We start from the raw sequence: 21,245 nt of genomic DNA, 5'->3' as shown, positions 1-21,245 counted from the left end.
CACAGTAAGCGCGCATCAGAATCTAAACCGCGGCTGATAAATCTTTATCAATAACTTTGTATTTTTCTATTGTGCTTGTGAGGTTGCTCTTACATACACATAAAGTTTCATACCACAGTTAAAAAAAAAGCTTTGTTGAGTGTTGGACCGTTCAAACGCAACTTGCCTAAATTACCGTATACAACACAGTAAGTGGGCATTAAAATCTAAATCACGGCTGGTAAGTCCTTCCTTATCACTAACTTTGCATATTTCTACCGTTAAATTACAATCGTATTGTTAAGTGTTGCACCTTTATTATTCGTTTAATGTTTTTAGTAAATTAAAACATTCAAACATACGTGTTTAGACACGGATGTTACAACAGGACATATCAAGCGATCTCTAACAAAGCAATAGTGAAGCGTAGTAATAAACATGTTTTACTCACCCTTGTATACTGCTTTGCTATTCCTGTCAGATCCAATATTAATTGTGCTTTTGATCACAGTCTCTCCGCAAATCCAGCATCGACTCGTGGCTTCTTTACAAATGAATCCGCGGTACACAAAGTAAACAAACACTCCCCACGCGAGCTGGAACGTCTTTAAAAACAAACTTAAATCATGCATTCCTAATGTTAGGTTATATAGCAACTGTGTTCTTCCACAAACGAAAACTCCATTTCCATGCATACTCATAACAGATCACCGCATCAAAATAAAAATCTCTCCGGAAAAATTTATTTAAAAGTCATGTGGGTTACATTTGGCAATCTTTAAAGACATGTTTATTTATTTTTGAGACACTGCGTGCGGTTTGCTTCGGCCCTGGCCCACACATGTGTTATGCGAAGCTGTGGTCGGGGCTACAAAATTGGTTGTTGTATTTTGGGTTTGGAGGAGGTGTGTAAATTCTAATCTGACATCACATTTCGGCACATTCCTGAACCGACCGTTTTCTTGGCTTGGTGCCAAAAACTGTTACATTTTAGTTTTCTGTTCTGAAGCTTGCAGGATGTTCATTTAAGTATGACGACCTCTTATATAACAGAATATCAAGTTAAAATAGATTTTTTTGACTCGCTGCCCCTTTAAAACTGTCTCAACAGCTTCCTTGTTCAGTAGTCTGGGCACAATCTCAATCGCAAACTCCTTCCAGTGCACTGGAAATTTTGTTCCATAAAATTCCCACAATGCAATGCAAGAACCAGTGAGCATTGAAATCAAGTGACCTTTTCTGAAGCTCTCCAACCGAAAAATCGCGATAGCCAGCTCAATAAACTTCATAAAATGCGACAGAACTTTTATAAAGACACATGTTTACTGATGTGAAAAGGAAGCCGATGTAGACACAGCCTAGACCAGTGTTTCCCAATTGTGGTCCTCGAGGCCCCCCTCCCAGAAAGGCTTTCTCAGTATGCGTTCTTCAGCGATCTTGCGTCCCTGTGTCCTCGCTCTACGCCATCATTAACATTCAAAGTTCAATTCCAATTCTCAAGAACGCAAGTACAGAGGAAGCATGAAAATACCTGGATGAGTTCTTGATATCGAGTATGCATCGAGTGCAGACTTGCTTGTTGAAATCTGGGGAGGTCACGTGACCAGCAGGAAGATCGCACACATCTCAATTCTCACAAGTATGTTCTGTGTTCTCGCGACCTTCTGTTCTCGTGTTATTAAAACACACCTGTGGCTTTGCTGTCATCAGTATTAAACATGTTACCCTTCGAAGTACCCCTCCCCGCAGAGCCCCCCCACATAACAAATCCCAATTTAACCCCTGGGCACACGTCACTACGGCAGGCAGCAGGTGTCCGGCCTAACGGCTCCATCTTCAACTCCTTCCTCGACTGCAAGCAGCAAATTTCGCCACATTATCTCGAACACACCTATTGTCTTTTTAGGCAGACTAGAAACTTTCAGGCAAGTATGCTGAGGGAAGTTTTAGTTAAACTCTGCAGGACACCGGCCCTCCAGGATTTAGTTTGGACACCCATGCACTAGGAGAATACTAACATTGAATGACCATTAGCCACTTAATTTAACTTTCAAAACCTGAGGCTAAGGAGGATTAAAACAGCCTTAATGCAGCATATTTGCTTTTCTGAGGCTGTAAGACAAGGCTCCTGATTCTGAAGTTGAGAGTGAGAAATTAAGTTGAAATTAAAGTTACAAATCCAAATAGATCTTCTTTTTAAAAGTAAAGCCTAATCCACGCCTACCTAAAACGGTTCGTTGAAACACGCCCATTCAGTTAGACATCATACTGGTTTGAACATTTGAATAACACCCCCCAAAGATTGAGGGTCTGACCTTCAATTGCGCTGGAGTATTGTTGCTGAAGCCATGTCGAGTAGACACTGTGTTTTCCCCTGCGAAAGGCAAACTACTTTGTTTGGCCTTCCGATTGAGTAAACATTAAGAAACCAGAGGTTAGGTTTTATTTACATCACTGTTTCAGAACAGTAAAGCTCAAATGTTCGATTGTGTGCTATACATTTAAGAAAGCACTACTTTCTAAACACGGGGGAGTTACAATACTGGGTGTACATAAAGGCTTCGTCTAAAAAGTGGAGCAATTTCAACTTTGCAACTACATTCTGGTTCTGCTGACTTACATCCTGTAAGTAGCCGATGTTTTCATATTTAATGAATTTACTACTGACGATTCAAATGCGAGTTTTGTGTAGTGCAGAGAAGTGCTTGTTTGTCATTTCTATAATCACAAATGCCGACGTGGTTTTATGTTTTAGTATCCTTACCTTACCAATCTGTTATGTTCTGCTTACATCGCGCTGGTAAAGTTGATCGTTCAGCTTAGCCATATATGTTTTCTGGGCCAGATTCAGGCTCGGATTGATAAGGTAGTAAATACGATATTATCTCCTGGCTTTCAATATTGCTTTGGGAGCACATGTTTCAAAACATGGTAAGGAGTGTCACATTTCCGTTTACGTAATTGAGGTATTCGGCCAATCACAACGCACTGGATAGCTGGCCAATCGGTTCACACCGCTTTGTACAAAACTTAGAAGAGCTACAAAAATGTACGGTATGTGGAAAATAAAGTGTTTTTTTTTTACCATAAACCACGCAAACACTTTGTACTTGGTGTAATACAATAAGTAATGTGCATTTTAGCCACGAAATATGGGCCCTTTAAAAATATGTTTTGTAGTATTAAATGGCAAAGCTCAAAGTAATAATTTATTTTTTGTTCATTTATATTATTTTTATATTTGTATGGATCATTTGTAGTCCCTTTGAGGATGTTAAAATTGAATTAAATTTAATTACAGCTTTGTATTTAATGAATCCATTGGCTTGAAATCCCTTTGACTGTACATTTTTGACAATACATATATTAGTTATGGGGTGACATCATCCATTTCATCAGATGTATAATAGTTTTTCACAAAGACTTAAGTTGTAGTAGCTGAAAGTATTTATAGTGAAACATGTTGTCGATCAGTGGTTCTCATCTACATTCCTGGAGGCCCACTGCTCTGCACATTTTGTATGTCTCCCTTATTTAACACACCTGATTCAAATCATCAGCTCATCAGTAGAGATCCCTATGAACTGAACTAAGTCTGCCAGATAAAAGAGACATACAAAATGTGCAGAGCAGTGGGCCTCCAGGAACAGAGTTGAGAACCACTGTTGTAAAGTAGATTAACTCTTTCACCGCCATTGGCGAGATATCTCGTCAATTAAGAGAAAACGCTTCCCCGCCAATGACAAGATTTTCCGTCTTTCCGCAATACCGCTATTATCCACTAGGTGGCGCCTTTCCGCAACTTTTTAAACCCGGAAGTATTGCCCTATGGCAAGCTGCTGCATGTCCGTGTCTGTTTTAAAGATCGCTCTGAATGGAATCTCTATGAAAAGTCTGTCACAAAAATTTTTTATTATCTCTGCTTTTTGCTCAAAATATGGTGTTTTTGCAGAAACCTACCCGTATTCAAAAGCTGTTTACAAAATAACCACTGAAGGTAGGATGAAACGTTTTTTTTTTTTTTTTTTGAAAGCAGAGGGTCTGTTCTTTCATTTGGTATATTGTATGTTTATATATTTAAAGAAGAAAATTTTCTGGAAGGCATTAAACTTTGGTGAAAATCATGAAAAACGCTGGCGCTGGCTGGCAACTTTTTTTAAAAACGCTGGCGGTGAAAGAGTTAATAATGCAGGCCCTGTGTGGGCCTATGGCAGAGTTCCCAAAATCATACTCTGGAGGGCCGAGGACTACAGAGTTTAACTCAACCCTAATCAAACTTACCCACCAATGATTTTCTAGTGATCATGAAGACCTTGATTAGCTTGCTCAGGTTTGTTTGATCAGGTTTGTAGCTAAACTTCTGCAGTGCTCCGGCCCTCCGGGGTAAGATTTCGGGAACCCTGGCCTATGGGTTTGCTGGGGCTAAGTGAGTGCTGCCTGCGCCGGACTTGTGTGGGCCAGATAGGGGCTTTCTGGGGGCTAAGTGAGGGCTGCCTGCTGGGGGCCCTAAGGCAAGCCCTAAGTGGGCCAATAATGGCCACTCGTAGGCTTGCTTTCAATGAATGCACCTCGCCTATGTGCAAAGGGCACAAATGTGTAGTTGTTACATATTTCCTGTACATACCTGTTTTTATATTTATTTATTTATTTGCAGTATGCACCACGCATATGTACACTATGAGTGTGCACTTTGCAAACACTTTTTTTATTTATCAAAGTATTTTTTAACAAGTGAAGATTAGATGTCAGTAGATGTGAAAATAAACAGTTGTTCTTTAGTTATTTCTGATACTGTTTATTTAAAAGATCTACTTAACTGAAGATACAATTATTTTTTCATGTCATATTGTATTGAACCACAAGGTGGAGCTCTTGGACAAACAACAGACGTCAGAAGAAAACATTACATAAGTGAATGTAGATAAGAGAGTGGAGGTCCAGATGTGATTCTGCATCCAAGTATCTGTGACATTTACATCAGATTGTAATACTGAAACCCAGTCGTTGTTGATGTTACCCAAATACTCATCTAACCTGTATGAGATCTGAAAGTGTGGTGTTATACAGGTCTGCATGAATGTGATGTGGAAACTGTTATGATGTGATGATGTGTGTTATGATGCTTTTGTACTGAGATTATTCTGACACTATTGAGATTATGACAGTGAGTCTTGAAAAGGTTTAAGTGAAGGCTTGGGACTCTGAAAACAAACAACTCAGACACTCATAGGACAGATCTTCTGAAATCAGCAGGGCATGGACATCATATTTGCAAATATTTTTATTTTATAAGTTTAATTCGTAATGTCTCTTAAATTAAGTAATGCAAAATTAAAATGATAACATTGATTGCCTTTTAGCTGACAAATTAAAATGAGTCTCATTATTTTATTTGTGCAATAAAATATGTTCTACAAAAGTCAGTGCACAGTATGTGTGTGCGCACATTTTTCAACTAACTAAGGTTTCTTGTAAACACTAATGTTTGAATTAAAAATCAGGTTTAATACTTATTGTAGGAAGAAGTCACTGACTATGTTCAAATGAAAAAGTCTGTTCAGATAAATTATGTAAATGGAGTGAGAGTGAGTTTGCATTGTGTTGTCATGCTTCAGTGATGTGTGAGTGTTTATAGTGCTGTGAGTTTAACACTTCATGACTGAGATCAGAACAGAACAGAATCTTCATCATCACACAAACCAAAAGAACAACAATGACTTTCATCATCATCTTCATCTGGACACTCACAGTCTTTACTCAAGGTTTGTGTTGTAACATTTTTATCATCATCATTAATTCATTGAAGAGTGAAATATTGATTTGTTTCAGTGTTGTCTTATATTTCATTCTTGTTGTTTCTTTCAGTGGGTAGAGGACAGTACACTGTTACTCAGAGTCCATCAATAACAGCAGTTCAACCAGGACAACAAGTTAAAATAAACTGTCAAGTCAGCAGTGCAGTGCATGGTGGTAATTACTTACACTGGTACTTACAGAAACCTGGAGAAGCTCCTAAACTCCTCATATATTATGCAACAACCCTCTACACAGGAACTCCATCAAGATTCAGTGGCAGCGGATCAAACACAGATTTCACTTTGACCATCAGTGGAGTTCAGACTGAAGATTCAGGAGATTATTACTGTCAGAGTTTCCACATACCTAGTAGCTGGGTGTTGACACAGTGATAAAGAGTGATACAAAAACCTCTGTCAGTCAGACTGCACAGTGACTGAACTCATAAACCTGACAGATACTGCAGATGATGATGCAGCTCATTTATTTTCTACTATAGTTTATTTAAATGACAACTTTATAGATAATTATACATTTTATTGATTATTTATTTACATTTTTGATAATAGAGACAGAGCGCAGTTATGCAAATTTGAAAAACACGCCCACCGGGGGGGAAAACAATCCAACCGTCTCCATTGACTTTGTATTGCGAGAGGCCGCCTCCTTGTCATTTCTGGCTTATAACAAAAAACAGAATAATGCCTAAAAACGTCTCGGTTACGTATGTAACCCTCGTTCCCTGAAGGAAGGGAACGGAGACGTCACGTCGTGACCGACGAATTGGGAACCGCTTCGCGGGTGACCTATCTACTTCGAGAACTATAAGAAACGCCAATGAACTTGGCATGCAGGTATTTGCATAATGCCGGCGCCGCCCCGCCAGGTGCGTATATAAGGCGCAGGTGCACAATACCAAATTAGCTATATTATTGCTGAGAAGCCGAGCAGCAGTGCCCGGCCTGAAAACAGCAATGGAACAGCAAACTGTGGCGACGGGACGTGACGTCTCCGTTCCCTTCCTTCAGGGAACGAGGGTTACATACGTAACCGAGACGTTCCCTTTCAGTCGGTCACTACGACGTCACCAAAATCCCTACCAAAACGCCACTGCAGCTGAACCCTTCCAGTGTCTGTAAAAGCCCTCCGCCCTCCACGTAAGGGGCGGAACCTAAGGCGAAATGCAGAAGGCCGGTCACTACCTGTTCCTTAACCCACGATAGTGAAGCAGCGAACTGGGGAAGCGTCTAAACTGAGCGGAGCTAGAACACTGCGGAAGCCATCCCCTAAGAAGGTTGAATGGATGACATAAAATATGAAACAACCGATAGGTTGCTCATAAAAAGTCTCTGAACAAAACATATTATGCAGAGAGATGCAGAGCAGGCTCTGCTAAGGAAAGCGTGGAGGATTAGTACCCCACGGAGTATACACACAAATGAACCCCACGTAGGGGACAAATGTGGACGCCTAGCCTACACAGGTTTACAGAGAATACATCAGTGATAGGTTGACAGCGGATGCTCCGCAACACCAGCTATCAGGGCGGTGGAGGAGAGGCAAAAACAGTTTTTTAGACGTTCTTGCCCCGATGGCCTTCCATATTGGTGCAGATGTGCAGCACCAAAATAGAGGCTCCAAGCCGACACACGAGCCGACCCCCGGCATTCTTAACTAGTTAGTAGAAAGAACCCGAGTGGAAACCGGTTCGACACGAACACTATAGAATCTTGTGAACGTATTAGGTGTCGCCCAGCCTGCAGCTCTACAAATATCTGTTAGCGAGGAACCGCGAGCCAGTGCCCAAGATGATGCCACACTGCGTGTAGAGTGAGCACGTAAATTAAATGGACAAGGCACATTCTGCTTTTGATATGCAAGGGCTATAGTATCCACAATCCAATGGGACATCCTCTGCTTGGTGACAGCTTTTCCTTTCTGCTGACCACCGTAACAAACAAAGAGCTGATCTGAGGTCCTAAAACTTTGCGTCCTGTCTATATACACACGTAGTGCACGAACAGGGCATAACAAAGCCATGGCTGGGTCTGCCTCCTCCAAAGGCAGCGCTTGGAGGTTCACCACTTGATCTCTGAAAGGAGTGGTGGGAACTTTGGGCACAAAGCCGGGCCGGGGTCTCAGTGTTACGCTGGATGCAGCCGGCCCGAACTGAAGGCACGATTCATCGACCGAAAATGCGTGAATATCCCCTATCCTCTTAACAGAAGCCAAAGCAAGGAGAGTTAATGTTTTCATAGTAAGAAATTTAACACTCACACTATGCAGAGGCTCAAATGGGGCTTCCTGGAGTGATTTCAGCACCAAGGACAGGTCCCAAGGAGGAATAGAGGGAGGACGCGAAGGATTCAGTCTTCGAGCGCCTCTGAGAAATCTAATGACCAGGTCGTGCTGACCCACTGTTCTACCGTTTACGGGTGAATGGTGAGCTGATATCGCAGCGATATCGACCTTAATAGTGGATGGTGACAGCCTATTCTCCAAACGACGCTGGAGATATAAAAGCACAACACTAATCGGGCATTCTCGGGGGTTTTCACTTTGGGAAGAACACCAGTCGACAAACAGGTTCCATTTAAGCGCGTAAGCCTGTCTCGTAGACGGCGCTCGCGCTGCAGCAATAGTGTTAGATACCTCTTGCGGTAAATCACTCAAATCCTCCGTGCCCCGTCCAGAGACCACACATGGAGGTTCCACAGGTCGGGGCGCGGGTGCCATAATGTGCCCTCTTGTTGAGAAAGAAGGTCCTTCCTCAGGGGAATCTTCCAAGGAGGGGCTGTCGCGAGGAGAGAGAGTTCTGGAAACCAACTCCTGGTTGTCCAATACGGTGCCACCAACAGCACGCTCTCCTCGTCCTCCCGGATTTTGCATAGGGTTTGCGCAATGAGGCTCACCGGAGGGAACGCGTATTTGCGCATGTTTCGCGGCCAGCTGTGTGCCAATGCATCCACGCCGAGCGAGTCGTCGGCTAGTGAATAGAACAGGCGACAATGGGTCGTCTCTGGGGAAGCAAACAGATCTATCTGCGCTTTGCCGAAACGTCTCCAAATCTGCTGAACCGCAATGGGGTGGAGCCGCCATTCGCCGGGACGCGCAGCCCGAGAGAGCGCATCCGCCTCTACATTGAGCGTGCCCGGAATGTAAATGGCACGAAGAGACCTCAAATTCTTCTGACTCCAAGTGAGGAGGTGACGGGCGAGATGCGACAGGTGACGTGAGCGTAAACCGCCTTGACGATTGATGTACGCCACGGTCGCAGTGTTGTCTGTTCGAACTAATACATCTTTGCCCCGTAACTCGTTGCTGAAACGGACGAGCGCAAGATATACAGCCCACATTTCTCGGCAATTTATGTGCCAATGCAGCTGGGGTGCCGTCCAGACCCCCGAAGCCGCAAGCCCATCGTACGTGGCCCCCCACCCCGTGTCCGAAGCATCTGTGCATACTATTGCATGCCTGGAGACCTGTCTCAGAGGCACACCGGCTCGGAGAAACGCACGGTCTGACCACGGAGTGAAAGTGCGACGACACGCAGGTGTAATGATAACACGGTGAATGCCGCGCAGCCACGCTCTCCTCGGGACTCGATCGTGAAGCCAATGCTGAAGCGGTTGCATATGAAGCAGTCCGAGCGGAGTTACAGCTGCAGCTGCTGCCATATGCCCCAGGAGCTTCTGAAATTGTTTCAGCGGGACCGCGCTTTTGCTCTTGAATGTATTCAGGCAAGTCAGAATCGACTGTACACGCGCTTCTGTTAGACGAGCTGTCAAAACGATCGAGTCCAGTTCCATCCCGAGAAAAGAGATTCTCTGCACGGGGCAAAGCTTGCTCTTTTCCCAGTTGACCCGAAGACCCAAACGAGCGAGGTGTTTTAGAGTTAAATCTCTGTGATCGCACAGCGTCTGACGTGTTTGAGCTATTATGAGCCAATCGTCTAAATACGCGAGAATGCGCACACCTTTCTCTCTCAGGGGTTTTAAAGCCCCCTCCACTACTTTGGTGAATACACGGGGAGACAGAGAGAGCCCGAACGGGAGGACTTTGTACTGGTATGCTCGCCCCTCGAACGCAAAGCGGAGAAACGGCCTGTGCCGGGGGAGAATCGATACGTGGAAGTAAGCGTCCTTCAGGTCGATGGATGCGAACCAATCGTTTGGACGAATGCATGGAAATATGCGTTTGGGCGTCAGCATCTTGAACGGCATTCTGTGAAGTGCACGGTTCAGCGAACGCAGGTCCAGGATCGGTCGCAAGCCGCCGCTTTTCTTGGGTACAATAAAGTAAGGGCTGTAAAACCCCGACCTCATCTCGGCTGGAGGGACCGGCTCGATCGCGTCCTTCGCCAGTAGGACAGCGATCTCCGCACGGAGGACGTGCGCATCGGCAGCTCTCACCGCAGTGAAACGAACGCCGGAGAATTTGGGGGGATGCCGGGCAAATTGGATCGCGTAGCCGAGACGAATCGTGCGTAAAAGCCAACGTGACGGGCTGGGAAGCTGTTCCCACGCCCCCAGACACCGTGCGAGAGGGACTAAAGGCACGATCGGTGTACCCGCGGCGGGCGCAACGGAGGTGATCGCCGGTGTGTGCGTATTGGCCGCACCGACAGCAGTGTTGTGCATGATAACACTCACCTGAGTCCGCTGCTGGGTGGGTGAGTAAGGGAGGCTCTGCTGGAGACACCTCACGCCACTCGATGCACCCTCTGGCGAAGGGGGAGGAAGACGATGGGTTATGAGCCCGTGATTGTCTTCTCTCCCCTGAGAAGACAGAGAGCGCGGAGGGGTTATGAGCCCGTGCGTTGCTCTCGTACTCCTCTGATGAGTCGGAGAACGAGGGGGGGTTATGAGCCCGCTCGTGTCTCCGGCGCTCATCTGAAGACCTAGAGATGGAAGTGGAATTCGCTCTTTTTGTGGAATTGTGGGTGCCGACTGAAAAGTCGGCGGAACAGAAAATTGAAACAAAGGATTCCCCAACCGGCCCTCCTCCGGTGGGGGGAGTGGTGCTTTCACCATCTCCCGAAGAGCGATCCCCTCCATCTCTAGGTCGCCCGTCTCAGGGCCGCTTCGATTTTCTTTTTCCACCCTTTGAAGCGGGCTGAGCGGGCGGGGCGGGCAGCTGACGACCGGTTCCTCGCTTCTTAGAAGAGCCCCGGGGAGGAACGGAGGCGGCCGCCGCAGGACGCCCTCGGCGAGGAGCAGGCTGAGGCGCCGACGTGGATGGGGCAGGCGCAGGACGCTTCCGACGTGGCATGATCTGAGCGATGGCCTCAGTCTGCTTCTTGGCCGCGGAGAATTGCTGCGCAAACTCCTCGACCGTCTCGCCGAACAGGCCGGTCTGGGAAACCGGAGCATTCAGGAGCCGGGTTTTATCGGCGTCCTTCATGTCCGCCAGACACAGCCAGAGATGGCGTTCCTGGACTACCAGGGTAGACATCGCACGCCCGACGGCGCGTGCGGTGACCTTGGTCGCACGAAGCGCCAGATCCGTAGCCGCACGCAGTTCAGAGAACTCCGCCGAGTCGTGACCTCCCGCGTGCAGGTCCCTCAGAGCCTTAGCCTGGTGGACCTGCAGCAATGCCATGGCATGCAGGGCAGAGGCTGCCTCCCCACAAGCCTTATAAGCAGCACCGGACAGCGCCGAAGACTGCTTACAGGCCCGTGAGGGGAGAGTAGGCTGGTCCCGCCAGGAGGAAGCGACACCGGCCGGACACAACTGCATCGCGACCGGCCGCTCCACTGACGGGATACCAGTGTACCCCTTGGCATCTCCACCCTCGAGAGAGGTGAGGGGTGAAGGCTGAAACGGTCGGTTCCGGGCGGAAAACGGGGTTTTCCACGACCGCGTCAGCTCTTCATGCACCTCGGGGAAGAAAGGCACCGGGGGCGAGGACTGAGAAGCCCTGGCACCCCCGAAGAACCAATCATCGAGGCGGGACGGTTCAGGTGGGGGAGGTTTAGTCCACTCCAAGCCGACCGCCTCCGCCGCCCGAGCGAGCATGGCTGCCATCTCGGGGTCGAACACAGAAGCCGCAACCTGGCCCGAAGGCGGGAGCGGATCCGGATCGACGTCCGAGGCTGACAACCCCCCTTCCGATGTTACGGTGGACATCGCGTCGGGTGGAGGCTCGACAGAGCGCGAGGACACCGTAGAACACGGGCCGCTCGTCTCCATCGGGACCTCCGCTGGCAACGGATCAGGGCGCTGGGAGCTGCTGGACGAACCAGCAGACCGACCCAGCACCGTTATACGGAGGTCATCCTTCGCAAGTCTGGTAGCTGCGCTCTTAGCAGCACCAGACTTGGAAGGCGGGCGCCGTTCCCGGAGAAACGACACCCGTCTCCGCAAATCCGCCATAGTCATGCCCTCACAGATGGAGCATGAACTATCACGCAACGCTGCCTCTGCATGCTGGAGCCCCAGACACGAAAGACAACGCTGGTGGCCATCCCGGGGGGCGATGAACACACCGCATCCAGAAACCGAACACGGACGGAAATCCATCTTTAAAAAGACGACCCCGACCGTGACACGAATGAGTGGCTGTCTTTAAAAAGACACAAAGCTCAAACGTGCTGCTCTTTTAGGGAAATCACTCTTTTGTGCAAGCTGGTGAAACACACAGGGAGAGGCAACGCACTCACTCGAACTCAAGTCCTGATTAAAGAGACAGAGAGAGAGAGAAAGGGTGGAGAAAAAACACTGCGAGCCTCCGCTGAGGTGTCTTCGCCCAACCAACTTTGGCAAGCTGAGATCTTTTTTCCCACAGAACAGGATCTACGAAGATCAGTTTTTTCAGAATAGCTTCTCGTGAGCAGATGTCTGCCGGCTTCGAAGCAATAAAGCTAATTTGGTATTGTGCACCTGCGCCTTATATACGCACCTGGCGGGGCGGCGCCGGCATTATGCAAATACCTGCATGCCAAGTTCATTGGCGTTTCTTATAGTTCTCGAAGTAGATAGGTCACCCGCGAAGCGGTTCCCAATTCGTCGGTCACGACGTGACGTCGTAGTGACCGACTGAAAGGGAACTGCTGTGTGACAATATGTACAGCTAACAAGCCAAAGAACCCAGAAATAAGTTTTTATAAGCTGTCGAGCAGTAAAACCCAACCTTTAAGGAGAAAAAAGTGGATCGCAGACTACATTTCCCCCTAGTGGACGCAGTTCTACTAATAGGAGTACTATGAAAGTTGCCTGTTTTCCACTTTTGTGTTTTTAAACGCTCGTTTTTTGAGGTCGACATCTTATAAAAACTTATTTCTGGGTTCTTTGGCTTGTTAGCTTTACATATTGTCACACAGCAGCTTTTAGGCATTATTCTGTTTTTTGTTATAAGCCAGAAATGACAAGGAGGCAGCCTCTCGCAATACAAAGTCAATGGAGACGGTTGGATTGTTTCCCCCCCCGGTGGGCGTGGTTTTCAGGTTATGACGCGCTGCGCTCTGTCTCTATTGTAAATCGTATCATTAATTTATTGTCTGTCTGTATTCATTTGTTTTAAACACACAACTTCATTACTTTATTATAAACAAACAAAATTATTTTTTACTACAGTTTAATTCATGATATTTTTTAATCTGATGATAATCACTCATATAGAGAAACATCAGTCAGTATCATTCAGTCAACAGCTGTATCACAGATACTAAAGAATGAGTCACATGAGAATAAAACATTGATTAAAGTTCAGTCTGACTGCTGAGAGGAGACTCAATGTAAACTGATGAATAGAAACAAAACTCCAAATCTCTCCATGAGTCAAACTCAACTGAGTCTCATTTCACACAATAAAGTGTTAAAAAGTAAAACTGAGTGACTTCAGTTCATATTTACATCATCAGTGTGAGTGTTTGTGTTTCTCTCAGATCCATCAGCAGATGTTCAGAATCCTCACAAGAGTTTAATGTCACAGTAATACTGGAAACACACAGAATAACTATCAAACTAAACCCACTGACACATCAAATATATCTGACTGTCACACATGTTTATACTTTAATATCTCTTTATTACACGGCTGTCTGGAATGCTTGATTCTGATTGGTCAGTTGAGACATTTGCAGGTTCGTTCTTTTCAAATAATAACCACTCCAAAGTAATAACGATTAGCCGGTACTACTTGTACGATTAAAATCGCTCCGCGCCAATAAATATTACTGTTTGGCGCCATCTTGTGACAAACACTGGACAACCACAACTACAAATGGAACATTTTGACATTAATTTTAACATGTACGGAAAAAACAAAACATTTAAACAGTGGATAGAAAAACGAACAACGACAAGACACAGACAGCTTACTGAGACTGAACTTGACAAAATAGAGCATGACAGCTACGAAGCCAACACACAAAAAATACAGAATGGGGATTAAAACTTCTCAAAGACTGGTTAAAGAGAAAAAAATGGAGATAGACAAGTATGAAGCAGAGGATCTTAATAAGGTATTACGATCATTTTATGCATCTGTGCAAAGTTTCGTGGAAGGATAAAAATGTTAATTTAAAACAAATATGCCAATAAAATGTTTCAAATTCATATTCATGTCCAGTTTTTTTCTTATGTGGCAAGTAGCCGTGTAATAAGCGGGATAATGTAGAGCAGGGGTGTCAAACATGCGGCCCGCGGGCCGGATACGGCCCGCAAAGGTGTCCAATCCGGCCCGCGTGATTATTTATACAGTATTATTAAATATTAAATACATATTTTAAAAACCCTTTTAGGCGGGTGTCTAGTTCGTTTTTAATATGAGAGACTTGCGGAAAGCAGCAAAACGCGGAACATAGACTTAACACGGTGCCCAAAAATCTTGCCATTTTATTGTTACTGCTCCGCTAAAGTTCCACTTATTCCGGTGATCCACTTCGTGTTTTCCCGCCCGCTCCGCAGCATCTCTGTGTCCACTCTCTGCCTGGAGAGCGAAGACGACAGTTTCCGAAGTTCGTTGCATTAACAGGTAGATTCATTACATTAAATCAGTTGTTAAACAACAGAATTAGTAATGTGGAAGTTTGTTTGTGTATTTCTTCCGGTAATGATTTGCTATCAGTGTTCTAAAAGTGCTAACAACTTAGCAAGCAAACAACAACAAAATTAACTTCTTATTAACGTTACAATGCTTGTCTAATCGATTTAATGTTCCCGATCAGATCTAAGTTAATATAAACACTAAATTTGCTGTTGTTGGCACACTTTGTAGACAAAAAATACAAAAAACACCAATGCCTTCACAAAATAACGACAGAGAACGGAAAGAGAGGCTTTTAGCAGCAGTTCAACATTGCAAACATGGATTCAAAGCTCCATCAAGCCAGCAGGTAAATCATATTGAATATTTAGCAGATTGTCACACTTTAATTCTTATTATATTTCCCATTATAATCACATGCTAGTAATATAACACATCATATTTATAATACTTTATTAAAACCATAATAATAGTACCACCCCCCATAGTGCCATTTTTGGTTTGGGCCACTGCCCCATCTAGCATTTTCATTTTCTAAATGACTGTTCTCATTACAAATATATTCCAAAGAAAAGTGAATGGTTTATAAATAATTTTGGCATTAAGGCAAAAGAAGTTAAATTAAAGCTTTTCAACCTATAGGGCCAGTGGGTTTTGTTCAGATGTAAATTTGTGTGTATAATACACAGTATGAGTGTGACCTTATGAAATGTAGTTTTCATAGAGCTGTGTGTTTCTCTAGTTTTCTTGCTGAACAAACTAATTAATTGGTTTGTTTAGTTAATTTTAACACAATTATCAGCACACTAAGGTTTAAAAAAATTATCCGGCCCGCACTTCATGGCGTTATTTACCATCCGGCCCTCCGCCTAAAATGAGTTTGACACCCCTGATGTAGAGGCAGCCGGTAGTTATCGGGAAATAAGCCCCTTCAGTGTGATACAAGACCCTCCGCTTTGTGTCGGGTCCTGATCACACTGTCGGGTCTTATTTCCCGATAACTACCGGCTGCCTCTACATTATCCCTTATCCCTTACTTATAATCATTGATCAAGATCACAGCATGTCTGAGGTTCTTCATTTGACTGACAGTTATGTAAAATTACTTCATCTGCAGGTGTTTTCATGCTTCATTGAGTCAGGTTTATTTATAAAATGAAAGCTTTCATATTCAAAACAGACAAAATGAGTCAAAGACATAAAGATAGAATATGATTTTATTTGATGAATTGTCACACAATCATGAGTGAATGAATAAAGCAGACATAGACTTGTGTTGTTTGATGTGAGAGAGAAATGAAGAGAAACACAGTTAGTCTGTTAGTCTTGATGTGAGAGTGAGTGGATCTACTGTGAACACTGATCTCTCCTCAATTCTCCAGTGACTTTATCACGCTGGTCTTTCTGTGTGAGCTCACAGCTGACTGAGATCACTGAGCTCCACTCCTGCTCAGAGAGAGTCAGACTGCTGCTCCAGCTGTACAGACCGTCCTTCTCCAGGAGAGCAACACTGCTGTACTGAGACCTGCTGCTGATCCCGTCCACCTTCCAGTTCAGACTCCAGTCTGAGGGGAAGCCCTTGTTGGCCACACACATCAGTGTTGCTGTTTGCTTTGTGGAAATCTCTTCACTGGACGGCGGCAGGACGCTCACTTTAGGGGGACTGTTTTCTGACAATCACATCAATAGTCAATAACTCACACAAGAAAGAAAATAACTTCACTCTTTCCATGTTAAACATTAAATAACTTGATTATAAATATTTTGGTCTCCTAAATAATTTTAAGGTTATTTAATCATATTGCTAATATAATTTTTCTCTTTTGAAGTGAAAGCTTATATTCACAGTATTCGATTTTAATGTTTGTCAGGTTTGAAAATGATCGTTCTTAAAACAATAATGGTAAAACTTTATTTTACAGTAATTATTATAGTAATAACAGTAAATTATGCATAATTACATGCAGCTAACCCTAAACCAAACCCCAATTCTATAGTAAGTTCATGTTATTAATCATTATTACTCAGTATTTAAATGTATAATTACACTGTAAAATAAAGTAAAAAACAAAAATGTAATAAGAACATAAATGTAAATATAATTCTACAAAAGACAACAGTTAAAAAATCTTTACAGTTTAATTATAATATGTATGTATTTTATGTAAATAATATAAATATATAACATTTAAATAATGTAAAAATATGTTGCACATGTACATGATTGACATGCACTTGGGTCACGCTTAACACTTATTAACTTAAATTTTAGTTGTAGGTTAATACAGACAAAACAATCAAAATAATTTATTTTAATACACACAAACACATTTATGTGCAAGTGCAGTTTAAAGAGTTTACCTTACAGTTCACCATAAACTATTAATAAATAATAATGTTTTTGTAACTCAATTTTACATTTGTTGCTCCATATATAACAAACTAAGTTGATCGACACAATATATTATTAATATGTAAAGAATTATCAACACCCTGCCATGCATTAAATGATTTTTACTCCTAATTTAATTTCATAAATCCATTTCAATCTAGAGTTTCATTCATGATGTATATATTTATAAACAGTTATTTATTTTATTAAAATTATTATTTAATTATTTACTTACTGCCAACATCCAGTCTGGTGCCGCTGCCGAATGTGTACCACAGTGATACAAACTAATAGAGCGGCTGTACAAAAACCTCTACACACTTGACTGAACACAAACTACAGCAGAATATACAACACTAACATCACACAACACAAACAACTATTGTGAAAATCTCTGAATGATTAAAGGTTAAGAATGTTAACCACAAAACGATTACAAAATTTCTCCAGTTTTCACTCTTTATCACTTATTCTCATTGTGTTGTGTGGACACTTTGTAACTCTTTAACCTGCACACACAAACCTGAAGCTTTAGACAAATTAATTCTGAACATTTTGGACATTTGTTTTTACTTTTATTTAAAACTTTATTTATAATTTATTATTATACAATTGTATTATTCAGAATATGTTGGTATGGAAGTCCATTGAATAATGATAGTGTATTAGTCTGTATGAGCAGAAGTTTCCTGTCTTCTTTGCATTGTGTTGTCATGCTTCAGTGATGTGTGAGTGTTTATAGTGCTGTGAGTTTAACACTTCATGACTGAGATCAGAACAGAACAGAATCTTCATCATCACACAAACCAAAAGAACAACAATGACTTTCATCATCATCTTCATCTGGACACTCACAGTCTTTACTCAAGGTTTGTGTTGTAACATTTTTATCATGATCATTAATTCATTGAAGAGTGAAATATTGATTTGTTTCAGTGTTGTCTTATATTTCATTCTTGTTGTTTCTTTCAGTGTGTAGAGGACAGTACACTCTTACTCAGAGTCCATCAATATCAGCAGTTCAACCAGGACAACAAGTTAAAATAAACTGTAAAGTGAGCAGTGCAGTGTATAGTAGTAATTACTTGGCCTGGTACTTACAGAGACCTGGAGAAGCTCCTAAACTCCTCATATATTATGCAACAACCCTTCAGTCAGGAACTCCATCAAGATTCAGTGGCAGCGGATCAAACACAGATTTCACTTTGACCATCAATGGAGTTCAGACTGAAGATTTAGGAGTTTATTACTGTCAGAGTTTTCACTATCCAAGTAGCACTAATGTGTTGACACAGTGATAAAGAGTGATACAAAAACCTCTGTCAGTCAGACTGCACAGTGACTGAACTCAAACACCTGACAGATACTGCAGATGATCATACTACACAATAACACACAACACTGATCGGAGAACACACACAAATATTTTTTATCAGTATTTATAAAGACAAAAATTTTAACAATCATCTATCCAAACTGCTTATGCATATTAATTCCACAGGGAGTGCAGTAGCTTAAAATTATTTGATTATTTGACTAATACGATCACACTTTAGGTTTAATATCAAACTCATTTCTGCTTTATTTTCTTCAAACCCCCTATTGAATAATGAAACTGTTAAGAGCACAACATACACAAACTCTTCAACTTCAAATGAGAATATAAGAGAGGATTTTTTCTGCATTTGTCTGTTCTTGTAATTCAGTGGAAAACAGCAAATCTGATGATCTTTGAATAATTATGGTCAAATGCACCAACATTTCTTCAGTGAGTTCAGTGTTCATAGTGGTGAGAATAAAACTTTATACTTTGTTAGGAATTGGCTAGCACAATCCATTGGGACAATTTTAAATGTTTTAAGAATTATAAAATGGTACAAAAACAACTTCATAACTGAATAATGCCTTCATTTAGAGAAGTAAAACTGGTTTGTTTCAGTTCAGATGATTCAACTAATCCATCAGTGACACTGAGAGTGAAGTGAAAATCATATTTATATTGTCATGCAAAAATACACAGCAACGTTCATATTTATAAAAAACATGGAAAACATGGTCTTTGACATGGAAAAGCGCTTACCGCCATGTCAGGGTCTGAGTGCTGCAGATTTTTGGAAATAAAAGTCATTCTTGCTGCTCAAAAAAGGATTTGAACATTGACATGAGCTGCGCACAATTTCAAGATCATTTGTGAATTAAAGATTCCCTTTCAATACGGTTCACTTCGCATTGCGTCAGTTTGCTGACGCTATGGGGGAAACTCCTGTTTACTCCGTGATTGAAGCCTATTGGTTAACGTCTGTAGAAAATACAGACCAATGACGTTTGAGCCCGCGCGGGGGCGTGGCACACGTCCCTATATAAGCCGGTGAAATACGTCAAGAGCTCATTACTTTTCTCCTTCAGCGCGAACCTTCTCGCTGCTCCGAAGAAGAAGCCCTTACTCGCCGTCGATCCAAGCACTGCAGCGGACTACAACACACCAGCGTGTTCCCCTGCCGCTTTCCGGTGAGCCTACAAAGAGTATCTAAAAGAGCAGAAGCGCGTTGAGATAATGTCGCTTCGGCATTGCGGCTCCTGCCGAGCCCCTTTGCCCGTGGAGGATTTCCACAAAGAGTGCGTCATCTGTCTGGGTCCTGCCCACGCCGAGGCCGTACTCACCGAGGCGGGCTGCGCCCACTGCGAGCTCCTTCCTATCGCGGTGCTGCGCTCCCGCCTCGAGATCTTTAAACGGAAGGCTTCCCGTGCTCTCCCGCCTAAACAGCAGCGGAGCCGTGAAGCTGGAAGACGCCCTGAGACCGAGTCCACGCCGGCTCATCCCCCGCGTGCTCTGTCTCCCCGCCGTCATCCTGTCACCTTCGCCCGTGAGGACTTACGCCCCCTGCCGAGTGCTAGCGGCATGGTTTCCTTTGGGTCCGGTGACAACTTGGAGATGATGTCATCCTCTGAGGAGTTGGAGGATTGGGCGGCTTCGGATGACGACGCCCACGCAGCCGCCGCTGATGAACCTACCGAGTCGCGTCCTCACGACTCTGAGCTCATCCGCATCTTGACGCAAGCTACGGCGGAGCTCAATATCAAGTGGTCGCCGCCGTCAGAGCCTCAACTCAGCCGGTTGGACGAGTGGTTTCTGCAGCCCGGGCGCCGTCAATCATCCCGCCAACGGCAGGCGCCGTTTTTCCCTGAGGTTCACCAGGAGCTCACCAAATCCTGGCGTGCTCCCCACTCCACCCGAGCTCAGAGCGCCGTCTCCCACGTCCTCTCCGTAGTGGACGGCGCCGACGAACACGGCTACTCTAAGATGCCGCCGCTCGAGGAAACTGTCGCCGCCCATCTCTGCCCGTCTTCAGCCGGCGGATGGAGGGCTAAGTTGAACCATCCGTCGAAGCCCTGTCGCCTGACATCGACCCTGGCGTCGAAATCCTACGCCGCCGACGGACACGCTGCATCCGCTCTCCATACGATGGCGGTACTGCAGGTATACCAGGCAAAACTCCTCCGTGACATGGACGAGTCAGGTCCGGACCCGTCGACCTTTCAAAACCTGCGCAGCGCGACTGATCTGGCCCTTCGCGCCACTAAAGTCGCCACTCAGGCTGTAGGAAGAGCCATGGCCAGCCTGGTTGTTCTGGAGAGACATCTGTGGCTGAACTTGACGGACATCAAGGACACGGACCGGGTTGCCCTTCTTGACTCGCCCGTGTCACCGTCGGGGCTCTTCGGCTCCGCTGTGGAGGGGTTCACCCAGCGCTTCACTGAGGCACAGAAATCGTCGCAGGCTATGCGGCATTTTCTACCGAAACGATCTGCCTCAGCGTCTGAGACCGGCCGCCCAAAACCGCCGCCAACTCAACGCCCTAAGCCAGCACCAGCTCAGCCCCAGCCGAGAGCTGAACCGGAGGTCAAGCGCCAGCGTCCTGCACGACCGGCTGGCCCGCCTCGACGCCGCGGTCCCCGTCCTAGGATTACGCTGGACCCGACGCCGGCACCGCCTCCCTGAAGAGAGTCTGAGGAGGAAAAGAGGCTCTGGTCCCGCTTCGGCCGGCCCGCCCTCGAAAGTTCTGCGTGTTTCAGTCCCCTCGGGCGCTG

The 21,245-nt window shown here is 44.5% G+C and overlaps 3 gene segments (V, D, J or C); 2 read left to right on the top strand and 1 right to left on the bottom strand.

The window, feature by feature from the left end:
- Positions 1-5,692: 5,692 nt before the first annotated feature.
- On the top strand, positions 5,693-6,167 carry LOC135780953 (probable non-functional immunoglobulin kappa variable 6D-41). The segment is given in 2 exon segments: positions 5,693-5,741; positions 5,845-6,167. Coding segments are annotated over 2 exon segments (372 nt in total).
- A 9,944-nt stretch (positions 6,168-16,111) lies between these two features.
- On the bottom strand, positions 16,112-17,710 carry LOC135781661 (Ig kappa-b4 chain C region-like). The segment is given in 2 exon segments: positions 16,112-16,434; positions 17,680-17,710. Coding segments are annotated over 2 exon segments (354 nt in total).
- A 266-nt stretch (positions 17,711-17,976) lies between these two features.
- On the top strand, positions 17,977-19,164 carry LOC135781662 (Ig kappa chain V region S211-like). The segment is given in 2 exon segments: positions 17,977-18,025; positions 18,129-19,164. Coding segments are annotated over 2 exon segments (375 nt in total).
- Positions 19,165-21,245: the final 2,081 nt, after the last annotated feature.

Source organism: Paramisgurnus dabryanus, chromosome 23 (assembly GCF_030506205.2).
Source record: "Paramisgurnus dabryanus chromosome 23, PD_genome_1.1, whole genome shotgun sequence".
NCBI classification, from domain to species: Eukaryota; Metazoa; Chordata; class Actinopteri; order Cypriniformes; family Cobitidae; genus Paramisgurnus; species Paramisgurnus dabryanus.
The sequence above is the reverse complement of the archived record's forward strand: the minus strand, read 5'-3'. Positions and strand labels throughout refer to the sequence as shown.